Source organism: Rousettus aegyptiacus, unplaced genomic scaffold (assembly GCF_014176215.1).
Source record: "Rousettus aegyptiacus isolate mRouAeg1 unplaced genomic scaffold, mRouAeg1.p scaffold_m13_p_5, whole genome shotgun sequence".
Taxonomy (NCBI): Eukaryota; Metazoa; Chordata; class Mammalia; order Chiroptera; family Pteropodidae; genus Rousettus; species Rousettus aegyptiacus.
The window spans coordinates 94,225,289-94,250,436 of NW_023416308.1; the positions used below are offsets into that span (position 1 = coordinate 94,225,289).

The 25,148-nt window shown below is 33.7% G+C and overlaps 1 protein-coding gene across 4 annotated transcripts in view; it reads left to right on the plus strand.

Moving 5' to 3' along the window:
- ANO3 (anoctamin 3) overlaps positions 1–25,148 on the plus strand; it is a 347,116-nt gene that overhangs the window by 27,353 nt on the left and 294,615 nt on the right. For 2 of the 4 annotated variants that reach the window (XM_016147424.2, XM_036220668.1), the window contains exon 1: positions 506–970. The exons of the other annotated variants lie outside the window; for them this stretch is intronic. In XM_016147424.2, coding sequence (XP_016002910.2) covers positions 805–970 — 166 coding nt within the window. In that variant the 5' untranslated portion in view covers positions 506–804. Of the gene's footprint in view, positions 1–505; positions 971–25,148 lie in introns of those variants that run through there. 4 annotated transcript variants of the gene reach the window in all.

Genomic DNA, 25,148 nt, shown 5'->3' on the forward strand with positions numbered 1-25,148 from the left:
ATTAATGATGTTGAGCTTTTCATGTACCTGTTGGCCATTTGGAAGACATACAGGTTGTTTGCCCATTTAAAAAAATCAGATTATTTATTTGTTATTGAATTATATGAGTCTCTTATATATTTTGGATATTAACTCTTTATCAGATATATGATTTACATATACTATTTCCTGTTCTGTAGGTCACCTTTTCATTTTGTTCATTGTTTCTTTTACTGTGCATAAGCTTTTTAGTTTAATTCACCTTTTAATCTCCACAATCATAGTCATCTTTCAGGAAACAGCAGCACTACAGTCTCACAATCCTAACCCAGGAAATATCATTTTGGATTAATTTCCTTCTAAATTAAAAATTCCTCCCATGAGCTGCCCAGTAGAATAAAGTTGTATTCTCTGACAGTCCTTAGCCCCACCCAGCTGATCTTTTGTATACAGAAATGTGAATGTGAACCTCTAGTACCAAGTTACAAAAAGCATCTCTGTGCAGGCTTGCTTATGTCTTCACTTAGCTCATTTTACTTTTCACTGCAGCCTCTCTGAGATAGACTTAGTGCTGCTATCATTTAAAGGCAGCAAGATATCCTCTAGAAAAATAATTCTAAAATTCATCCATCTTATTGAAGTCAATTGCCTAGGAAAGGCGTGAATACAGAAAACTTAGAGAATCAGCTCTGCATGTTTGCTCTCTTTTGGATTTTCATGTGGAAAATAATTACTGGAAAGCCTGGAGTTATTAATATGGTGTTTTTACCCCTCCTATGATTTTTAAAACTTCAGTAGTGTGAACTTTGACTTACATAGCTCTCAATGAATTTTGCAATGTCAACTGTGAAGTTTGAACTGGATTATCTTTCTTCTGAAGGCTTCAGACATGAGCTTGCTTCCAATTCAGATTTTACTTTAACCTCTATGACTGAACTCTCCGGTGATTCTAGTCACTTGAAACTTCAGCACTCCAATTCTGTCCCTGCTGGTAAGCTAGACTTTACATTGATATTGTTGAGTATCTTAACTTACATCTATACTTCTTTAATGGCATATATGTAAAAAAGTAAATCTTGATGTCATTTTGGGGTGGTATAGCTGATTCCAGTTTTAGTTTCTTGAGTTATTTTTTTCCTAAAATATATAAATAGATTTTTACAAAAAGAACAGAGAGTTTTTCCAATAGAGTGAAATGTCAGGAAACAAATTCACTGAATTCAGAAAAATGTTAGTAAATGAAGCAGATTTTGTTTTTCTGAATGCGCAGGTCATCAAGACTTAGTTTTTTGGGGGGATAGCTGATGAAATCAAAGATTTTATTTACAAGCTGCAAAAAAAGGCCTGCCATCTTTAATTCATTTCTTTTATTTATGTTTAGTTTTACATAATTATGTGAAAAATAGTATATGCTTTCCCTTCTCATCAAGAACAAGAGAATATTCCTCTCGGTTATGTTATTTTATGACCTCTCTTAGATTCTATATGAGATGGCAGTATTGATAGATTTCAATGTGAAGAATTTCTGTTTTGATACCTATGAGTGTTACTTATCCAGTATTGCAGTTTTCATTCTTGCTCTGCAGATTTGAGTAAATAATTATATATACTAATAGTTTACAGTCATCAAAAAATTCTGAGGGTTTTTTTTTATAATGAACAGCTATGAGATGTCAATAATGAATTAATTATGCTTTGTAGAAGAATTTTGTATAATAAAAATATTTTAAATGCTGCTCTAAAGAAAAATTCTTTTACAATTTAGTTGTTTACCTTTCCTTATTTTAAAAAAAGGCAACATAATGTGATTTTGAAAGTTAAGCAAAGCCTTTAGAACTCTGCATGTTACTGGACATTAATCTTTTGTCCAATGAAAAGTACTTGTAAAAATAATGAATTCCATTTTGCAACAGAGAATTCCTCCAAGAGAATTTGGCGTGTTTATTTATTTTTAGATGTTTGAAAAAAAACTTTTATGTGGCTCTCAACCAATCTCTGATGTGTTGTTTGTAGATTTTTTTTTTGTATTACATTACTTATTTTACAGCATAGGCAGTTCTATAATGAAGAGATATAACATCCTTTTGTAAATTTTCTTTCAACTGTTCAAAAAGAGATCCCCATGCTAATATTACTATTTTTGAACCTACAATTTTACAAAATGGAAAAATCAGTTCTTTACAAATGAACAAAACCTATTATAGTAGATTTAGACCAGAAAAGAAGATTTATAAACAAAGCATTTGCAATTCAATAATGAGTTAAATACCCATGTTCTTTTCACCAGTTTTTGTCTTCTAGTTATTTTTCTCAGCACATCAATTACAGTGGATTCAACAGTTGTCTTTACACAGTTGACCTACACATCTATAGCTTAGATATGAACTTCCCCAGAGCCTGGGTGACATTTCCACATCAATACCCTGGCAGTGCCTCAAATTTAACAAAAATAAGCAAAACTTTCTAGAAATGCCTCCTCCTCCTTGCATTCTTATTTTCGTTAACAGACCTTTAGTCAACTCTAACATTCCTTAGCATTAATTGCAATATAAAGTTTGTGTTTATTTGTATGCACATTGGTTTAATATTTGGCTTTCTCTATCTCTTCCTCCATTGCTCTAGTCCCAATACTCAGTAAGGTGCCTGGTAATAAAAGGTTCTTTATGCTTTGTCTCACGGATTTCCTGGCTGAGGGACTGAAATCTTGACCCTCTTCACATCCCCTAAAGTATACACCCGTGTGGACTTCAAACTGATCTTACTCCAAGTTTTCTATAACAAGCCTCTTGCCCGTTGACAACCACAGAGTCCTTCACAAGCACAAGTCTGACCCATTCCTGCCGTTGTTTGTAATTTCTAGAACTCTTCGTGACCTGGGTTATAAACTCGATGCTGTATGATTGAAATCTGTTTTATTCCAAAACTTTTCCAGCCTGATATTTTACACAGATCTTACAAGAATGACTTATACTCCCAATCACTGTTCATATCACTTCAAAATAATTTTCAATATTTTCCCCCAACTGTATTTATTAAGAGCTCACCAAGATAAAATGCTGTCTTATTCCTACATGCCTGTAGTTAACTCTCTAACTTCTACAAAGTATTTGTCCTATATGTTAAAATGCTCTCATTCTAATTTTTATTGTAAATATATATGCCCATGGCTCTTCTATTAGGCTGTTTCTTGAGGATAATTTCCACCTTATAGTTGTTCATCCCTGCGCATATTACACATATAATAAATATGATTAAGTAAATAACTGAATAATACAGTGTATTTTATCTTTTAAGGATATAGGGAGTCTTTGTTAAAATCAAGTTATACATGTACTTTGCCTGCCAAAATATTGCATTGAAATTGTCACAAAATTTGTTGCCTGATAGTAACATTGTACAGGATAGTACCATTGTGGAATTTGTTCTTCATTTGAAACTTTATGGAACATTGAGCATTCTGAAATCAATTTTGTATGATTTATCTTTTCGCCTTATTTCCAATAAAGTTGTATTAATTCACTCAGAATACATTAATTGAATATTTAGTTAGTGCCTGGGGGCTGTCTACATGAAAATAAGGGGACAATAGAAATAGGGAAAGAGCTCTATCTTTTTAGTCTCAGTGGTGTGGCAGGATGTTTTTATATGCGTGTGCATATTTTCCTAGCTTAGGAAAATAAAGTAGAACAAATGAATGCTATTCTGTAGAAAGTTTTGGAAGTCTATCCTAAAAGGAATATGTTCCATTGTCAGCAAAAGCAATATTTACACCTTTCATTTGTATAATACTTTGAAGATAACTCATACCTACAAAATCTCAGTATGTCTCACAAGATGCCTATTGAGTAGAGTTCATTTATCTTAAACTTTAGTCGGTAGAAGGAGAATCCAAAGACCAAAGAAGTGATGTAATTGGACCAAAGTTACACAGTAATTGTGTGTGTGTGTCTGGGAGGGAGATGGTAGCAAAGACAAGGAAGTTAAGCTCTTAATCTATTTTCCGTCTCTAAATTTAGTGTTTTTTTGGTCCTCAGCACTACTTGGAAATTGAGTTTTAAAGCAGGTACATGGGGGCAAAATGAATCTTTGTCTTCTAGAAATGGATTTTATCAGCAATTGGTAATTAGAATGTAAATATCCTGCCTGGATTCTGGAATGTGCTTTAAATGACTTTTGAGGCTATGAATATTCCATTATCATGATTTTCATGGTCATCGTCATCATCTTTGTGATAATTAATAATAAGCTCATATATATCATTTCCTGTGTATCAGTATGTTTTATATATAAATATGTAATGTTATATATATAAGCATATGTTTTATATATATAAGCTTTACATATATAACATTTTATATATAAATGTTTTATATATAAATATATAATGTTATATTTAAACGTGTCATGTAAATATGTGTTTATATATAACATACTTATGTAAATATGTTTGTTTATATTTACATGTTTTTTAACCCACAATATTTAGCCCTATGAAGAGTTAAATAACAATATTATTTTCATGTCAAATTGCAAACCAATCAGCTAATAGTTCCTAGTCTTAAAGAAATTTGCTGAAAATCACATGATATCACTTAAGTATCATATATAAACCTAAAAGCAACAAATGAACAGGACAAACAAATAGAGAATCATGGACGTGGACTGTAGACTAGTGGTTACCAGAAGGTAGGAGGTAGGGGGAGAGGGGAGAAAGACAGGGTCAAGGGGGACAAATATGTGGTGACAGAAAGAAATTTAACTATGAGAGGTGAACATACAGTGTAAATATATATATGCCTTACTGTTAAAGTGAACAGCTGAAACTTATTGGATTTCATTAACCAATGTCATCACAAAAAATTATTTAATTAAAAAAAAGATATTTGCAGTGGAACAATGGGTCATTTTCCACTGTGAGATCAATAGTACATGTTTGACACACATGTGACACTGTTTCTTATGGCCAACATAATAATAAGCAAATTATTTGTACACAAATACAAACAGTTGTTACCACTGATTCATAGGCATTTATAAACTCTATACATCTTTTATTTTCCTGTAATAATCTATTATTCATCATTCATGGAAACTTCTCTGAACCTAATTATGTCTTCAATTTCCATTATTTTTTGGTGACTCTATTTGAAGCTTTGGCTCTATTTGACTCTATTTTGGCTCCATTTGAAGCTTAGAGAGCCAAAATTTGTTTGTTATTTTTAGTATAATATAGCAGAGAAAAGAGATGACTACTCTGTCTGAAGTTGTTCTAGGTACAATTTTAAAAGATATCCTTTCCTTGTCTTCAGTGTCTGCCTCTGCAGATGTATAATTCTTAGTTAGGCTGACTTATTACTGTGTCTTCACATCTGTTTTCTGTATACGTGATTCTTCCAAATGCTTCTGATGCTTCTTGCCAGCTTCTCAGAGACTCCTACATACCATTTTTATCTTTCATGAATTGTAGTTTCTCTGGTTATAAATTAACCTGTTACTACATGATACAGATATGATGTTCTTTGAAAATTTAAGTACCTCAATATAATTGGATAATAACATCTTAACAAAAATCTTATTTTATTTTTAAAAAATTGTTTTGTCAGTTATCTCAATTATATGAAAATAAACCTTTACCAATAAAAATCAAATTGGACCAATGGACTACATATTTAAATAACATAGATGTATACGTCACACTGGTGGTAAATACACAATGCTAATTCCAAAAAATTCAAAAAATTTTATCTTCTATCTGTTTTTCCTTCTAAAACAAGTATCATCCACAGTTAATCATATAATTTTATTATCAAAAATGAAGATAAGCTGGGTCTCATGATTCCTTATTCCTTGCACTTCACACTAACATAACAATTTCTTCATATCATGTCTCTCTGATACAAGATGAAAATAATTCCACTCTGCTGAAATATAACTGAATCATAAGACCATTAACTCCTGTGATTTTCTAAAATAACAGATTTTAAGGTCTCATGGTTCCAAACAAATGCTACATTTTCAAAAAGTGTTAACATGATCCAATAATAGCCAGAGAAGTAAGCATAAACCCTTTATAAAAATTATATAATATCCCTATTAAACCACAGTCTCGATTTTGATCTCCCTCTCCTTCCTTCTGTCTCCTCTCCTCTCCTCTCTTCGTCTCATGCACACACATATGCACACAAATTCAGTCATTGCAATTTTAAGAGAATTTGACTGTATTTATCTTTCTGAATATGTCATGGAACGCAGAAGTAACTTGATCACTCTGATAAAATTATACTTGTGCCAAAGTCAGCATGAAAAAACAATCTTTTTTTTCATGAGGGGCAATTTGAGGCTTCACGATTTGGCCTTTGTGATGATATTTGTTTGTCTAAGGAAAATGAAAAGCGTGACTTCTAAGGAAATGCAAGGAAATAAGAATATTCTGTATTTTCTGACCTTGGGATAGAGGATGAGCTTCTAGCTAACTGCAGCCCAGAAGATCGTCTCTGATCAAAAAATAAAAGACATGCCCAATGTGTAAAAAGATTTTTTCTCAGTTAGAAGGCATTTGAGGTCCTAAGTTCTTGAGATGCTAAGAACTATGACCGGTTGCCACAAGACTAATGATAGCTACGATGCTACCATCATGAACTATTTGTATTTATTAGATGTCTACTCTGTGCCCAGCTCTCTGCCAGTTTCTGTGTGTTTGGAAGGTGCAATGTCTGAACTAAATGTACTCTTGAAATCTAGTTATGAAAAATATACATATATGTGATTGAAGTAGATGACTCTTTCATCCTGCCAGTCTCATTCATAGCAGGAACATAACAGCTGGGTGAATAGTGCTTTAGCAAGTTTGTTCCCAAAGCCAAAGGATAGCCCATGAAATGCTTGCATTAGAATCATCAGAATACTTGCAAGAAGGTTCTAGGTTCTCAGCTCCTTTATATGTAGACTCTGCGGATATAATTCGAAATCTAGATTGTAGAAGTTGCTTGTGTTATGTCTATACGTACTAAAGTTTGCAAACTAGTTTTTGTCAATAATCATGATACGTTGCAGGGCTCCCTACAATAATCATTACATTGTGACATTTTTTCCAGTTAATTTCTATTGATAGTAATCTGCAATAAACTATGGCCCTGTGTCACCAGGCTTTTGTATGGTGGTGATTAGTCCTTTTATATACTTTACAGGATGTTTTCCTATTTTTTCTTATATCTCAACATTACTCTCAGATGAATTCAGATGCAAGCCCCTCTAAAAAGCCCTCCTCCTCATTCTGTACATAAAACATCTTGTTTTCTCTATATTGGATGCCCAGAGTACCCATTTCTGTGGCATTGATATCAATGTAAAACGTTTGTCTTCTGCATTTAAGTGTTTTAGCTGTTAGATATTGGGTGTAACTTTCAATGTAATTTTATCAAATAGAAAATAAATTCCCACAGTGTGAGATATGTTGTACTTCTATTCCCCAAAGAGGGATCAGTTGAGAGTTCTATGAACAGAAAGAGCTGAATTGCTTTTTCTAATATGACTTTACAGAGATGGGCCAATTGATAGAAACTTTGACTTCCTTTGTGGAATTTTTTTTAATGTAACTCTCATCTCTTAATGGCTCTGCCTAGGGCCTTTCAACTCATTCCGTCTCAAGAAAAGCAATCTAACTTTATATAATATGCATATATTGGCTGCCTTGGTAAAATGAAAAGTTAATGCTGATGTGATATTGTAAGGTGAAATAACCCCAACAACTATCATTTCGTTAAATGCCTGCTGAAAATATTCTTCTAGAAATTGAGTACATCAATTATAATTCAAAATCATGAATTAAAAAGTGGCCTTTCTAATAACATGAAAAAGAGTGCTAATGGAAGTATCGATAAGTGGCTTTGTGTTGCTGCATAATATTTGGTGGAGTTCACTAAACTGTATAGAAATATGGATAGATACAGATATATAAATATCTCTTCTCAAAAGTTTTCTGGTATCATCTCTTCCTGATACCAGGTGAAAAAATTTTACTTTGTTTTTTTTGGAATAGGCCTCAGTACCTTTGCTTACCCAATACTATATGCAAAAGATTCAGGCTTGTGATTAAATATTTATGGCATTCTCACATTGGCATGATGAAATGTAGCCACAGTCTTTATTCATAAAGTTCTTTCTGGGAAGCAGTGGGTGGGTTCTCATCTAAAGTATGGAATCTTATATGCTACCAATAATTTAGAGCCAATTATAGAAAATGTACAAGTACTAGTCTCTTTACAATACATTCAGGATTCTCTTGTTACTCTCACTTTAATGCCAGTGTTTTTATTTTTAAGGAGTATATAATGTAGTGGGGTACAAATAAACGCTGTGAAATTAGTCAAACCCTGAATGTATGAAGTACGTCCATGTGTAAAGGTAGAAATACAATTGAAAAGCATTGGTTTAGTTATATAAGTAAGAAAATGAAATTCAGCAAGGAAATTATTCTGGAAAGAAATTTGACATTATGTTTCAAATGGTTTTCAAATCATGCATAGACTTGGATCCGGAAATTCTACTTCTAGGAATTCATTTCAAATAAAATCAAGTAAGGATGCAGAAATGATGGTGCAAATATGCTCATTGCAGTGTTGCTTTTTTAATAGAGAAAATGGGAAACAACTTAAGAGTCTAATAACATTGAGTTTACCGAATAAGCTATAATATAACTCCGAAGAAGGGATATTTTAAAGACTTATAAAACTGGTATTATAGAAAATGGAAAATATTCAGGGCATAGCATTAAATGGTGCAGAAAAAAGTATAAGCAGACTTATACAATTTTTGTGTAGATGTTTATAATTGTGTAAGATTTGTGCAAGGAAAAAAAAACAGAAGAAAAATAGTAAAATCTATGAGTCCTAAGGGATAGGATTATAATAAAATTATTTTTTGTTTTTTGCTGAGATTGTGTATTACTTTTACAATGAGAAACATGAATTATATTAAATGAATTTTACCTTTATTACACACTTAAAAAAAATAACTTCCATGAATATAGACATAGAAGGAAGTATATTATGTCTATCCCTTGACTAAATACAGATTTCTTAACATCTGAGGGTTTTCAGGTCTCCACATGTCTCTCTCGCAGCATTTCTATGACCCTCTTTTTTTATTTTTATTTTTCAAAATTTTTACCTTTTTATTTTTAGACCAGAGGCAGTGCTTGGTTGACCTCACAGATTGCAAGGACCTTGTCAGCTTACAACCCCCTGTTTCTTTTATTTTTTACACCTACAACACCTGGTTTCCCTAGGTGGTCTCCCATCCAAGTACTAATCAGATCCGACCCTGCTTAGCTTCCCAAGATCAGACAGAATCAGGCTTGTTCAGAGCAGCATGGCTGTAGGCTACTATGACCTTCTTTATTCCAGTCTTATCTTTATGCTGGGGATGTAGCATATAACCCCACATGGAAGTATGAGATACTCAGAAAACAGTTGGTTAGGATGTTGAGAATATTAATCTATAGCACTAGTTTTGTAACTGTTGTTCTCTCCAATCCTATGAACCCCTAACCCTATTCTTAACAAGACTATTCCATATATAGAAATATCTGGTACACACACATAAATAGTCATTTATTGTATCTAAGTAAAAGCATGGCTATCACTTTTGTGAGCTTCATTATTTCTTATTTTTTGGAAAAATAAATCATTTAACTCCATTTAAGAAAGACAACAATTCAGGGAAGATAGAGGCACTGAGACAAACTAAGGTATTCTATACAGTTTTTAAAAGCTGGAGTTATCAAAAAGGAAAGAAAAAGATAAATAATGATAGCTTCAGACAACAAAAACTCAGTGAGCATCAAAAAGCAAATATAAGAGAGAAGAGAAAGGTACATGCATAAAAACTATAACAACTTTAAAACTATGAAAGCAAGAGAAAGAAAGTATTACAATGGATAAATCGTTTTTTATGAATCACAGCCTGTCTAAATGTAAAGAGATTTGTTAGGAAGATATTTTATAGCTCACAGAATCATTGCATCAGCTTGATATACAGGCCCTAAGCTAAGTTTTTAGGGGGGAAAAAAATCTATATATGTTGATGACTAGGCATGCCAACTCTGAAGCCATGCAAGATGTTTCTGCTGTGATTACAAAGCTTGCACCTCAGAACTACGCTGAAAATCACTGAGTAAACAGGAAAAAGACACAGTGATACCCCTCCCACTCTACCCCATGCCCTAATTGGTTTTCCTTGAGTCACTGCTGAACTCTGAAGTGGGATGAAATCCACACAAGATGCATTGGTTGAGTAGGCAATGAGCAGATCCAATAAGATGAAGCCACTCTGGACCTGTTTGTTTGTTTCATTTGAAAAACTAGGGACTTGGGCAGTCTATTCTCTGAACTTCTTTCAAAGGTTCTTTGATTTAATTTTTTCATAGGCATTTGATTTAAAAAATGTCTTTATTAGAAGAGTTTAGAAAGTTCTGCAAGTCACCACAAATTCTGAATGCTTACTGCTTAATATAAATTTGCACACTGGGGAAACTCGTAATAGGCTTCTGATCTCCCAACTTTCTGTGGCCATGGTCTTATCCATCATTCTTAGGTCTTTTCAAAGCTCATCGTGCTACATGAATTAGGGATACTTTTCATCTCTTTGAGAATACTGGCAAAACCATTGTTTGTCCCCTGAGTTAGCCATGGTGGATCCTGTTATTCATAGTGCAGTTTTGCTATCTTTGAATGACCAGTGAACTACCTTAATTTCCCATGTTTGCTTCTTACGTATTCTTATATGTGAATTTTCATTTTGCTTGTCCTTTGCTTTTTTCTGGTCTGCAATTTGAATTCTCAGAATCTAAAATACTTCTTTTATTATGTGAAAATTCTATGCAGAAGGTTCTTGCTCCAGTTTTTGAGTAGAAAATAAAAGCTACAATGATAATCTTAGATTTAATGTTCCCATTTACTACTTTTCAAATGTAGATCCAAAAGTCTATGACATTTATTTTTGTAATTTTCTGAGCTATACATTTTAACTGAACATGGACTGGTTGGTATAGAAGTACAAGTTGTCTACCTAGAAATGGAGCCTAATAAGATGATCCAGTGTTACAATGAAAACAAAAACTGTTATTCTGTATAGAAAGCAATAGAGTGGTAGTTGCTTAAACTCTAGAGTCAAGCTAGAATTCAAAGGTTTCTCTAATACTTTTTAGTTCTGTGACTTCAGAAAATTGAGTAAATCTGTGTGTTTCTATTTATATATATGTAATAATCTCTACCTCATAGATCAGTTAAGAATATTAAATGAAATAATATGCCCAAAAAGCATTTACCATAATGCCTGTCACTAGTAGGTATCTGGAAATGTTGTTATTCTAAATATATAATGTAGATTGCATACTATAATGGTGTTCAAGAATGTGGTGATTGACCATGTTCCAGGGATTAATCCATATGTTTAATCCACATTAATCCAAATTGCAGAGTCTATGTAGTGCAAATTAAGATTCTCAAATTCAGGTTGAGTTATCCACAGAAATGCATAACTGTGTAGAGAATAAACATCATATAAACATCACAAACTTCAGGAGCATTTATTTTACTTGATAAGTAGTCTCATTAATTTTTAATATTAAAATAAAGGAGAATTTGGTAGGAAAATACAATAAATACCTATATTAATTTGTAATAAAATATTAGAATTCAAGGAAAGTTCCTGTTAGCCTAGAGATATCTGTGAACATTCACTTTTCTCTAACAAGAGAGAAAAATCTAGAGGAAAGTTGGTGAGGCACTGGAAAGAAAACTGAAAGGTACTGGCTTCATCGAAACCCTGGTTTCTGTTGGCTCCTTGGGTGTTAATGTCTCATGATGATAGTGGGTTTTCAGTGCTTTTGACCATGTCAGTGACTTGCCTTGGATCCAGAGACGCTGTGTTTATTTCAGGCATTGACATCACGAAACAGTGTTCTCTTCTCAAAATATCATGAGTTTTCAGAAGCAGTTGGGAATTTTACTTTAATTCAATGTGGGTTAGGTAAGGGAAACTTGAGAGATGTGTGAGTGTGTGTGTGTGTGTGTGTGTGCGCGCGCACGTGCATGCGTGCATGCATGTGCACATGCTAGATTTTAAACTTCTCTATTTTGTTCCCACTCCAGATAAAAATAGGCAGAGGAAGGTCTTTCTTGTGTTCATCTTTGAAAGGTAATCAAAACTTGAGAAATGAGATGTCCTCTTTGAATGTTGAATAGTGTGTTAAACAAGGAGACAGATATTAGTGACTGTCACATATTATAACTTGTAAGTGAGAAAGGCTATATTCATAATCTTCTCTTATTAAGAATATGACAGTGAGGCCAAGAAATAACAATAGTTTATCTAATATCACATGAATAATTAGATATAGAGGTCAGTCGTAATTTTCTATATCTTGCATTAGAAGGCCCTCACATGTCTTCTTATTCCCAGCAGTCATAAGAGACATAAGAAGGGCTTTCTTATAGGACAGCTCTAGCTTGTGAAAATTACTTAATATGTCTCTGCCTGTTCTTAGTGGGACATCTACTTTGCAGAGTTGACTATGGGATTGAGAAAATGTGTGAAAAAAAATGTCTTATGCATGGAAGGGGCTTAGAATATATAATTAATAGCTATATCTACCCACTCCCTATTTCCAGTATTCTGCCTACTTATATTACTTCCTTATGGTTTCTCAACCCAAATATTGCTGGGCTATTCATATGAATTGCTATGAAGACAGGAGGTAATGAATCTGAACACCAAAAAGTGTTCTACAAATAGACATATCACTGTTTCTTAATTAATTCTTGAAACTACATGATTTTTAGACCAAACTCCCTTGAAAGTGATGTATTATTAATTCGAAAAAAGACAAAGATCTGGGAATATTTGTCTAAACATCTTTGATAACATAAAAGTCTTGGTCTCATCATTTGTTAGTTTATTTTCCTTTAACATTAAAGAATTTGTCTTCTCTATCTGTCCTGCATATGTTTATTTCAGAATTCTTACTGGACTCCATAGTGGAGAAGCACAATTCAGTGCTTCATAGTTCTTTCTTTCCACTGATTGTTTGTCTCCACTCGGTTAAATTTCAGATTTAGAGCTCTACTTCCAAGGAAGACAAGTCTTAGTCAAAAGTATTTAAAGAAGTGATTAATTCTGTAGCAGAGCTGAAAGAGTGGGTTTCTGAAATCTGACCTCTACCTACAAATGGTACATATTTCATAATTACTGATGAATACATGAATAACCCCAGAGAGCTTAGTCATTTTTTTCATCTTGTTTTGCCTTGAAAGCTAAATAAAATTATTATCAACAATTTACTTCACATCCTTATTATAGGGACTCAAAAAAATGAAATTTTAAAAAGTACAGTTTTATTAGTTCTATAAAATACATATACAGACATTTTAAAACTAGAGATGAGTCTTCTTCCAGGGCTTACCTTCTATGCTTCTATGTCATAATATCTCTTTGTGTTAGTCTTCCCTACTGTTTCTTTATAATATGCACCATTTCAAGCCCTGCCTTGGCTGTTTTAATCCTTATACACACTAGGCACCTTATCCCCTACAAATTGTATTCTGTTCTGCATCCTCTGCTCTCATGTCATCTCACTCAAGTCTACCTGTTGGAGCATCTGTGCCTCCTGCATGACTCCAGCCTTTGTATTGCTGAAGACCCTCATCAGAGTAAAGGAACCATTGCAAATGATTGGGAATGAACATTCCTTTCCACCTCCTAGGTCTAGTGAGGCAAAAGGCCGAAGCAGTATTCTTCCCTCTTCTGACATAAGTAGTAGATGATAGAATGGTAAGGGATTTAGGATGGTTCTGGAAATTAGAAATTAGAAATTTAATATTATACCTCAGTCACATAATAAATTAATCAAAATTTTCCAAGCTATCCTGGAACACTAATCCTCTGTATTATATCATTTCTTAGGGGAACAGTTTTCTATCTTTCATGCAGTGGACTTTAGAATTTAACTCTGACATCACATACACAGCTGCTTATAAGTTGGGACTGATCACTCAAGGGAAAAAAAATGAGGTGACCATTCATTATAATGTATGCCGAAGGAAAAATCAATGATAAAGATTATGTGTTCTGGACTTTGAGAAGACCAGTATGTCCCAAAGAGACTGAAAAGGAAAGACATTTTTAAGAGGGACAGACTTTTTAAAAGAAAGGGCATCACTGGGGAATGAGATGATACAGATTGACCAGAGAACATGGTATCATAAAATGTTCATTTGTGTGCCTGTGTATGTATGCATATGTTTGCTAGTTCATTTTTTTCCACCCCTGCATACATACCTCTTGCTTTTAGTATGAACACTCTATTTCTCTTTGTGTATTCACCTCTTTTCTGCTCCTAATTTAAGATGTGGCTGAAGTCAGCCTTTCTTCTAAGTATTTAGTTATTGGATCAATAGATTCCTTACTGGTTATTGTTCTTTTGATTTGACTCTTGTATCACTTACAACAGGAAGAGTTCTCAGTGATAAAGGTAGTGATAATTTCCCAGTGTTGGATAGAATAGTGACAAGGAAAGACCTGCTTGGCTAGAGTGGAAGTTCCATGTTGCAGGGTAGTATAAGTTAAGAATGGATGGAAAAGTAGGCCTCAACTGCTAAATTAATACTATTAGCCAGTAGAGTTGATAGACACCTTGCAGTTTGTGGGAGACCCATTTTTAGCATTACTTTTTTTTTTCTAGTCAGGGCCTGCTAACATTAGTCTGGACCTGCATCCAATCATTCTTAACTCACAGAAGTCTAACAAACTCTGGCCTTCACCTCTGCTCTCAAGGTTCCCGACTTTATATTCTTTTGCAGCTAAAATAGATGAAAACTAAGACTTATATAGAAGTTTAATGTGTCCCCAACGCAACATTGAGATTTTCTTTTCCTTTCACTAAAGAGAGATTTTTATTTGATTTGTAGGAGGAAAAGGAAGTATCTAATCTAAGGCTGTTTACAGAAACTCCTCAAGGGGCCTCAGACTGGCCTGGCCTGTCTGATTCAGTTCTATTTCAGGATGGAATCCATGAGGGCCCTTCATGTTTCTGTTTTTTATTTCATGCAGGGATGGGACCTGGACAAAAATTTATACTTGCATAACTACTAAAAGATGTCATATTTAACCATCTGGTTAGGAACTGAGCCAAAGATTCTTCTATACCTTGAGAAGCTATGGCTCTAGAGTTGCTGATATTAATGACTTCTTATGTTTCTATATTTTCAGGTTATCTTTGGAGCAAATGTCAGTGGATTTCGTCTTTCTTATATGAGGACTCTGATATTTTCCAGTAGATGGTTTTAGGACTAAATACATAAAACCTATCATGATAGTTGTAATGTATAACAATTACAATTGTTATTCATTTCTTTTAAAAAACCTTCCTTTGCTACATTCTAATCATGATATTAGTAGATAAAATCATATTCTCTGAGAGTTTGTCTAATTTATGATCATAGAGTATCTTACTATATTAAGCTTGTTCAATCAGAGTGGACTCTAGGACTTTAGGTAGGAATACTGGGCTTACCTTCTGGGCTTGGAGAAAGGGTATGAGTCAGGAACTGAAACTTGATGCAACCATGAGGAGAGAGCCTGGTGTTGTTGGGAACTCTCTCTGGAGCCTATGATGGGGGAAAAAAAAAAAAAAAAAACCAGCGTAAGCAGAGCCAAGAGATAGATACTGCTATCTCTCGAGTATGAATTGGGCTCTAATTGAAGCTAGACTGAACTCAGAGCTCAATTAAATTAAGTCCATTATGTTTTCTTAAACCGGTTTATATCAGGATTTATGTAGCTATTTATAGTTTGGTAATATAGGGACTGTGCTTCCCTCTGCCTCTTTCCTTGGAAAACTACTTTTCTTCAAAATTTCTCTGAAGTATTCCTTCCTCTGTGAAGCTTTTTTTTTGATACAACTTTGTAGTTGGTCAATCTGTCATAATCTTTATCATATAATACTATGATACATTTAATTATCTGTATTTCTCATATTGTAAATTACTGTAGTCCATGTTATAATATTGATTTAGCACCTATTCTGTGCCACATTGTGTTAAGCTTTGGGGATTTGGTGCTGAACAAAACAAACATGGTTTGTGCTCTGTGTGAACTATTGAGCTGACAAGTTATTGATTATTGAAGATGTGACATGTTTTAGCCAAAGGAAGAGCTAGGGAAGCTATGGAAAATGGCTAGTAAACAAATGATTAAATATGCCATGTATTTTGTGAGTCGCAAAAATGGAGAAAGCACAGTGCTCAGTATTATGATCCCTAGAGATCAAGATTGACCTCTTCATCATGGTGTTTTGTTGTGTTTTAAATCACTAGGGGCTATTTCAATTCTTGTATATAACAGAAATATGAACAGACTTGCTGAATTAAGATATAATTCAAAACATATTCATCTGTGAACATTTCTTGACTTACATCACTCCACAAAGATCTTAAATCTTTATTGACTATTTACCTTTGCCTGAATTTATTTCTTAATTTTTGAGAGTTACCGCTTGACATTCATAAACCATATGTCTCAGTTCTTCAGAGATTTCTTAAATCAAAACTACAGAAATATTTACCAAAGCAGATAAATTATTCTTGAATCATAAGGTCACCAAAAGTCACATATATAACATTATGTTCCCACAGCCTATGCTTGCCATTTTTTCAATTTTTACTAACATTTTTTTCTATGTTTTAAAAATATTACATTGACTAGAGAACTCATGGAAAAGTTAAAAAAAATCTTTCTTATTTTCATACACACCATATTGTAGATTATGTTCAAGTGATAGGTCAACTGAATTTCATAATTCTCTTTTGAGACTACTAAAACTATTATGCCCAGGCTAAGAACCAAGGATTTATTATATCTACTGGATTTATTTTTTCTCGTAACCCAGTGTCTTCAGTTGAACTTTTATTCAACTTTATTCCAGGGCCAAATTTTCTGGGAAAATTTGCATATGTGACTTTTCAAAAGTTACTATTTATTGAAGCGATGAATACAGGAAAGATGAGAAGAAAATAGAATATTGTGAGTTGATGCTTACTTTGATTAAAAGCTAAGTGACTCATTCAACTTTGTAAATTAATAAATTACAAAGGAGTAATTTAGTGGTTTTCAATATGGTCAAGAATATAGAAATCATGAATCTCAAGTTAATGAGTTACATGATTATGGAGCAAGATGTTTCATTCAACAAAACTGTGAGTAACTTGAAGTAATGGTTTATATATTCAAACTAGGTAAGACGTTGAGTATCTCTGGGTCTCAGTTTCTCACCTATAGAAGAGATATGTGAAATTATATTTTGTTGCCACCCCTCAGAGCCTGCCAAGTATTAACATATAGTTTATCAAATGAAAGGTTGACATTAATAAGATCCTATTGGAGTTATACTAATGATTTTAAACTGAGCACTCTCTTTTATGCTTATAGTCTATTAATACATTTTTATTCATTTATGCATAGGCCTTTTAGAGTTGGGATCCAATTGATGTTGGAATACAATGAAACAGCTTAATTCCTTAGTGATCGGGTTCAGGATATTAACTTCCATAATATTAACCTTAAGTCACTCATGCAACTAACTACCTGTGTCTAGTGTAGAACAGTCAGCAACCAAAATTTCTTAGAAGTGTCTTATCCAGAATGCCTAACTGACCTCAAATAATCTGTTATATTTATTTCCAGAATGCCATTCATTAATTATTATTAAAAAAATACTTTTTAGAATCTTACTTGTGAATCTTGATCGATGAGACATATTGTATACACTTTAGTGAGAAGACAGCCACTTAAACCTATTAAAACGCAACATGCTAGTAAATGTATGAGAAATGTGTTGTGGAAACAGTAGTACAAGCAATAAATTCTGATAGAGAAAGGTTGGAAGAAAACTGCAGAGAAAGTACAAAATGGAGGAGACATTTCAACAAACTCCTTATAAGTGGAACTTTTCCATAAAGTTGAAGTATGAGGGGGGAAGTTAGTCCAGGTAAAGACAATATCATGGTCAACCACAGGAAGGCATGAAAAAGCAACCTATAGCTGAGAAATCAGTTTCAGTCTTTAAAACCATGCCCCAACCCATCAGAAATATTCAGTCTTTTCTCTAAATTTCTAGAATGTTTTCATATAATTGGCAGAATAGTTTTTCATTTGTTTGTTTTTATGAGTCTCTTAGGGTAACTCCCTTCATCAGACTCTGGGTTCTTCAAGACAGGGACCATTTCTGATTTACCTAGCAAAACATGTAGTCCTTGGCAGCTGTTCAACAGATAGCTGTCATAGCTGGACTGGGTTATGTGAGATGGAGACTGATGATTACAAGGCTAAATTGGGCAATTCGTAATGGGATTTGAATGTCAAAACAAGCAGGTTAGCCTTTATTCTTTCAGTGAAAACAAGCCACCAAGGGAGTTTTAAGCAGGTTAGTGACAGGATCCCAGCTGTGCTACTGATTGATAGTCCCAAAAGAACAGGTATTTTCTTTGGTCTCCAAATGAGGGCTAATTGTCTTAGTAAAATAATCATAATTTAGGAATAATCACAGCAGGGATGGCATCACTATTAACTAACAGTATCTGGACATGTTTAACTAGATTCAGAGCCACAATGATACAATAGTTTGACTTCTCTTCATATTTCATCCACTACTCAATCTTTTTTTCTTTTTTTAACATGTTTTAAAATAAACTTTTTAGAACAGATTTAGGTTTACAGAAAAATTCAGAGTTTCCATATACACTGCACTCATTTTTCCCTATTACTAAGATCTTACATTAATATGGTAATTTGTTTGATTAATAAATCAATACTGATATATTTTTATTAACTAAATTTCCTACTTTATTCAGATTTCCTTAGTTTTTACCCATAGTCTTTTATTGTTTTAGAACTTGATCCAATATGCTATATTACTTTTATTTGTCATGTTTTCTTAGGCTCTTCTTTTTTTTTTTTAATTTTTAATTAAGTTTATTGAGGTAACATTGATTAATACAATTAGATAATTTTCAGGTGTACATTATCATTTGTCACCTATTGTATTTACCACCCAAAGTCCAGTTTCCTTCTGCTACCATATATTTGATCCCTTTTACCCACTTTACCCTCCCCCTAAACCCTATATTTGAACCCCTCTACCCCATCTACCTTCCCCTTCCTCCCCCACCCACTAGTAACCACTAGTCTGTAGTCCATGTCCATGAATCTCTGTTTGTCCTGCTCATTTGTTGGTTTTAGGTTTATATTCCACATATAAGTGATATCATATAATTGTCAACTTTTTCTGCCTGCCTTATTTTACATAGCATGATTATCTCGAGGTCCATTCATATTGTCACCAATGGCAGTATTTCATCTCTTCTTATAGCTGAGTAATTGTATATATGTACCACAACTTCTTTAGCCAATCATTTATTGTAAGACACTTTGCTTGTTTCCATGTCCTGGCCACTGTGAATAATGCTGCTATGAACATTGGTGTACAAATATCTTTTCAGAGATGGGTTTTCAAGTCTTTGGGGTAAATACTCAGTAGAAGGATTGCTGAATCACATGGTAGATCAAGTCTTAGTTTTTTGAGGAGCCTCCATACTGTTTTTCATAGAGGCTGTACCAATTTGCAGTCCCACCAGCAGTATATGAGGCTTCCTTTTTCTCTGCATCCTCTCCAATGTTTGTTATTACTTGTCCTGTTGATTATAGCTATTCTAACAGGTGTGAGATGGTATCTCATTGTGGTTTTGATTTGCATTTCCCAAATAGCTAGTGATATTGACCATCTTTTCATATGTTTGTTGGACTCAGGCTCTCTTGGTTGTGACAGTTTTATAGACTTTCCTTATTTTTCACGATATTTATAGTTTTGAGTTATAGTTTGTCAAAAGTCTCTCAATTTTGATTTGTCTTATACTTATCTTGTGTTTAGAGTGGGATTATATGTTTTGGGGAGAAAGTCTACAGAGGTGAAATGCCATTTTCATTGCATCATATAAAAGTTTATACTGTTAACATGACAATTTAACACTGTTGAAATTAACCTTTGCCACACTGTTGAAACATGACAAAGTAGTGTTTGTCATGTTTCTCCATTATAAAATTATAAAGTCTTTTTTCTTCCTTTCCATACTCTTTTAGAAGGCACTCATAGTATACCGTCTACACTTAAGGAAGAGGGATTTATGTTCCACCTACTTGGGGGAGTAATATCTAGACAAATTACTTGGATTTTTCTTCATGGGAAATGTCTCCCTTTCTCATATGTTTCAACATTAATTTATTTTTAATCAGTATGGATACCTGGATGTGATTTTATACTTTGGACTTTAATGTAATACTACTTTATTTTGTTGCTCAACATTGAGGGAAATAAATGCTTTGGCTATTTAGAGCTGTTTCAGTTGCCTCCTGTGTCACTTTGCTGTACTACTACCATTTTTTTTTTCCTTATGAACTATTCCTTACTTTTGGACAAAATAAGCTCTTCCAGGATTATCTTGTAGATGTCCTTCCCCAGTCCTATAGTGAGCCATTTCTCAAAACCTAGTTTCTTTTATTAAGGGATAGTATTAGAAACCAAGGTCTGCGTTTATAACATCCAACCCTCACAATGAGAAACTTGGCTCCCATCATCTCCCAACTTTTCAGTTCGGGTGTATATGTATGGTATTATCAGAATTGTTAACTTATACTCTCATCAGAGATGACTTTACCAACTAAAAATTTATGCTGATATACAGTCTCTTGCCTTTACTCTTACAGATTCCATTTATTTTTCAAACTTACTTAGAATAGCATTATTCCCCCCCCCCCACTCCCTCCAGTTAGGTTTTTCATATAACTACAGTACATTTAGATGTCTTCGTCACATTCTGGCCTCTATCCTGAAATACCCTGATGATCTAAAATACCTTTTTTTTTTCAATTTGCACATGTTAGGGTTTTCTTCTTTATGTCACAAAGTTTTAAGGGTTTAAACAAATGTGTAGTTCATGTATCCCTCATTGCAGAATGAGAGAGGAGTTTTGCTGTCTTAACTATCACTGTGCTCCACTCATTAACCTTCTTTCACTTCAACGCATGGCAACCTCAGATCTTTTTTACCATCTCTAGAGTTCTTCTGTTTAGAAAATGCGATGCGATTTAGAATACTACTTTAGGCAGCCTTTTTAGGTTGGCCTTTATTTACCAATATACATTTAAGGTTTGTCCATGTCTTTTTGTGGCTTGATAACTTATTTTATTGCTGAATAACATTCTATTGTATGGGTGTACTGCAGTTTATTTAGCCACTCATTTCTTGAATGCTTACAGTTAAGGATGATTTAAATAAAGCTACTGTAACTTTCATATACTACTTTTTGCATGAACATAAGTTTTCAATCGGTTTGGTAAATATCTAAGAGCATGGCTGTTGGACTTTATCAATATGGATACCTGGATATGATTTTATGCTTTATATTTAGCTTTGAAATAAATAGCCAAACTGTCTTCCAAACTGACTGACTGTCTTCTAAACTGGCTGTATCATTCTGCATTCCCATCAGTATGGAAAATTAAAACAATTTTTTTAGAAAGGAAGGAAGGAAGGAAGGAAGGAAGGAAGGAAGGAAGGAAGGAAGGAAGGAAGGAAGGAAGGAAGAAAGGAAAGAAAGAAAGAAAGAAAGAAAGAAAGAAAGAAAGAAAGAAAGAAAGAAAGAAAGAAAGAAAGAAAGAAAAGAAAAGAAAAATATCTCAAAAAATCAGCTACTTCAATGAGTTTATAGTTGTGTTTAATTGTTGTTTTAATTTACAACTCTCTAAAGATGTTGAACATCTTTCTTATGTTTATTCACCAACTGAACATCTTTGATGAGGTGTCTTTTCTGATCTTTTATCATTTGTAATTGTGTTGTTAGTTTCTTATTGTAGTATTTTTAAGGGCTAATTCTATTTTTTGTATACAAGCTCTTTATAAGATACTTGTTTTGCAAATACTTTCTGCCAATCTGAGGCTTAGCTTTTCCTTCTCTTCACACCTGTCTTTCTCAGAGCAAGAGTTTTAATTTTAATAAAGCGAAACTTATCAACTTTTTCTTCAGGGATGGCACTTTTAGTGTTGTATCTAAAAAGTTCTCACCAAATCATGATCATATAGATATTCTCCTATGTCATCTACTAGGAGGTTTATAATTTTAGATTTACATTCAGTTCTATGATCTATTTTGTGTTAATTTTTTTGCGAAAGATATAATATCTATGTGTAGGTTATAGACAGGCAATGAAAACTTGGAGTGGTGCTTGGATACAGGAGAGAGGATTTAAAATCCCATTCTCAGCCTGAATTTCTAGGAGTTTGAATGTCTATCTTGCCAACAGATTACATAAAAGTGGCCCCTGCCATGTGAGGTGCTTTTAAATGGGAGTTAGGTGGACCACAAACTAAGATTAGGGTGTCATGGTGAGATTGTAGGCTCTGGACTCAGACATCTGGTTAGAATCCCAAGTTCATCTTTTATCAACCAGTTAACATTGGACAAGTTTTCATAGCTTCTTGTATCTCAGTTTCCCCATCTGTATGAGAAAAATAATAGTACCTATTCATAGGAATGATGTAAAATACAATTAATATTTGTTACATGATTAGAACAAAACCTGTGACACTATATGCTACAAAATTATGTGAGATATAAATAAATTTAAATTCGAATTATCTCTAGATATTTGTTACTGTGCTTTTTAAACATTTTAACTTTTTAAAAAATCCTTAGTCATTAATAGGGTGTTTGTTTTGCTCTGTGTGTGTGTGTGTGTGTGTGTGTGTGTGTGTGTGTGTGTGTACACTCCTGTCTGAAGGACAAATTGGGAGAAGAGTGGGTGTCTGCATTCATGCATGGACCAAAATGTTATTTGAAGAAGGTCATCTCCATTATGACCAGTATGATGATTATGTACGTTGAACTGTGAGCAGGAGAATCTGGGCACAGCTGTGACTGTATGCCTCAACTATTCTACACTGTAAGGTACCCTTTTTAACAACAACTCTACCATTTCTGAAATATATTTATTTTCAGTAAGTGAGGTAGCATTTTTTATGGTGTACATTAACAGACATAAAGTTTCATAAGGAAGAGTAGTCCTGACACTTTATGCCAAACACATCAGGCCAAGAATGGCTATTGCAGACAGTTCTGAGTGCTGATCCTGGGAAGAGGAATGACCAGAGTAATGATACTGTAGCTGCACCTACTTGTAGTCATAATAAGATGGCCTTTTCCTGGGGCCATTTAGAACTCTTGACTTTTTTTTTTTTTTTTGGTTTGTTTTTTGTCTACTTTCTGTTTTAAATATCCAATCTCTTGAATTTTCCTTTTCTGTATTTTCCCATGTTGGTTCCTACATTTGTTTGGCCAACATTTTAATTTAATTTGTTACACTCACTCTCCCAGGGCTCTTCTCTGTTTTCTCACTTCTTCCCTAGATATTATATGTGTTCAGTCACAGTTCCTGACCTTTTATATCCCGAGTGGCTGCTTCATGTCAGCGTTCAACTTACTGCAAATTTGTATTTGTCAAACAACTGTACTGATATGAACTTGACCAAAGGACAGTATAAATAATCAGAAACTTTTACAAAGTAAATAAGTGTGTGAAGCTCTTGAGAGAACTAGAAGTAGGTAAAGTTCCAGACAATTGAAAAAAAGATTTGTAAACCTACAGTCTCAGAATATGGCATATATATATATATATATATATATATATATATATATATATATTTAGAAGGAAGTTTCAATGATGACTGCCACTCTCACTCTGTAGGACACATATATGTGAAAACAAACCTGAAAAGAAGGCAGAGGGAGCTGATGTCCTACAGAGTGAGAGGCGCAGTCATCATTGAAACTTCCTTCTAAATTGCCATATTAAATTTCAGATTGTGTGTGTGCTTGCCATCTACTTGAGCAGTATCTCTCAATCTTGGCATTGTTGATATTTTGGGCCAGAAAATTCTGTGTTGCAAGTGGTGATCCTGCTCGTTATAGGATGTTCAGCAGCATCTCTGCCCTCAACACACTAGATGCCAGTAGAACCCTCTACCAGTTGTGATAGGTAAAGGTGTCTCTAGGTATTGTCAGATGTCCCATAGAGACAGAATTGTCCTCAGCTGAGAACTGCAGCACTGCACATTTTAAAAATTATTTTCCAAGAAATGTTTAAACCCCTGGGGAAGAGATATGGTGAGATGGAGAACTTTAAAATAAATATTAGTTAGAAACTTGGGTAGAACTTCAAAGAGATATATTAAAGTTTTTGTGTTATCTGAGCCTGCTTAATCATGCCATTTTTGTACTTGGTGCTTGTTTTATTTGAGTAGAAATCTGCACTAACCAGCAGTGCAAAAGGAAATTATGTCTTGTTTTTATTGTGGTAGAATAAACTAAGCTTTTTTCCTTGGAATCACATATTAGTTTTTTCACGAATGCTTTCTTTGAGACAGAGTAATGCTAAATATTACACCTGTTTGTGAGGCTGAGGAAAGTGAAACACACAAAAGGCAATGCCTCATCTGAGTTGCCTAACCAGATACCCAGAGTTCAAGACAACACCTGGCATGCTAATGTCTGTATCCTTTGGCTTATAGCTTAAAGGCACTTACTGCTGTTCTTTTGGGTTATGTTTTTAGTGTAAGCATAAAAAGTTATGTTGTCTTTCCAGCAAAATTTTAAAATATCAATTTATTAAACATTCACCACTGAGGTCATATCAATAAAAGATTGTCTACTTAGAAAGCCCTCTTAACTCTTCCTAACATGTTGCATGTTGTAGGCACTGAACTAGAGTAATTCAGCTTTATTCAAGAAGGAGTAAGTGGCAGAAAAAGATAGAGACCATAAAAGTCTCGAAGAAAATTTAAATGAAAAATTATCTCTGACTTGAAAATAAGGAATGGTCCGGGATTTGTGGAGCCTGATGCTTATCGAATTTGTAAGACACTTTTCGAGAATTAATAATATAAAAGCATATATACAGTAGTTGGTAAGAAAGAGAACATTTATTTAGACTGAGAAAAGTAAATTACTATAATTGCACTTTTTTCAGTGCTGACAAATTGCACAAAAGCACACACTGCAAAAAAA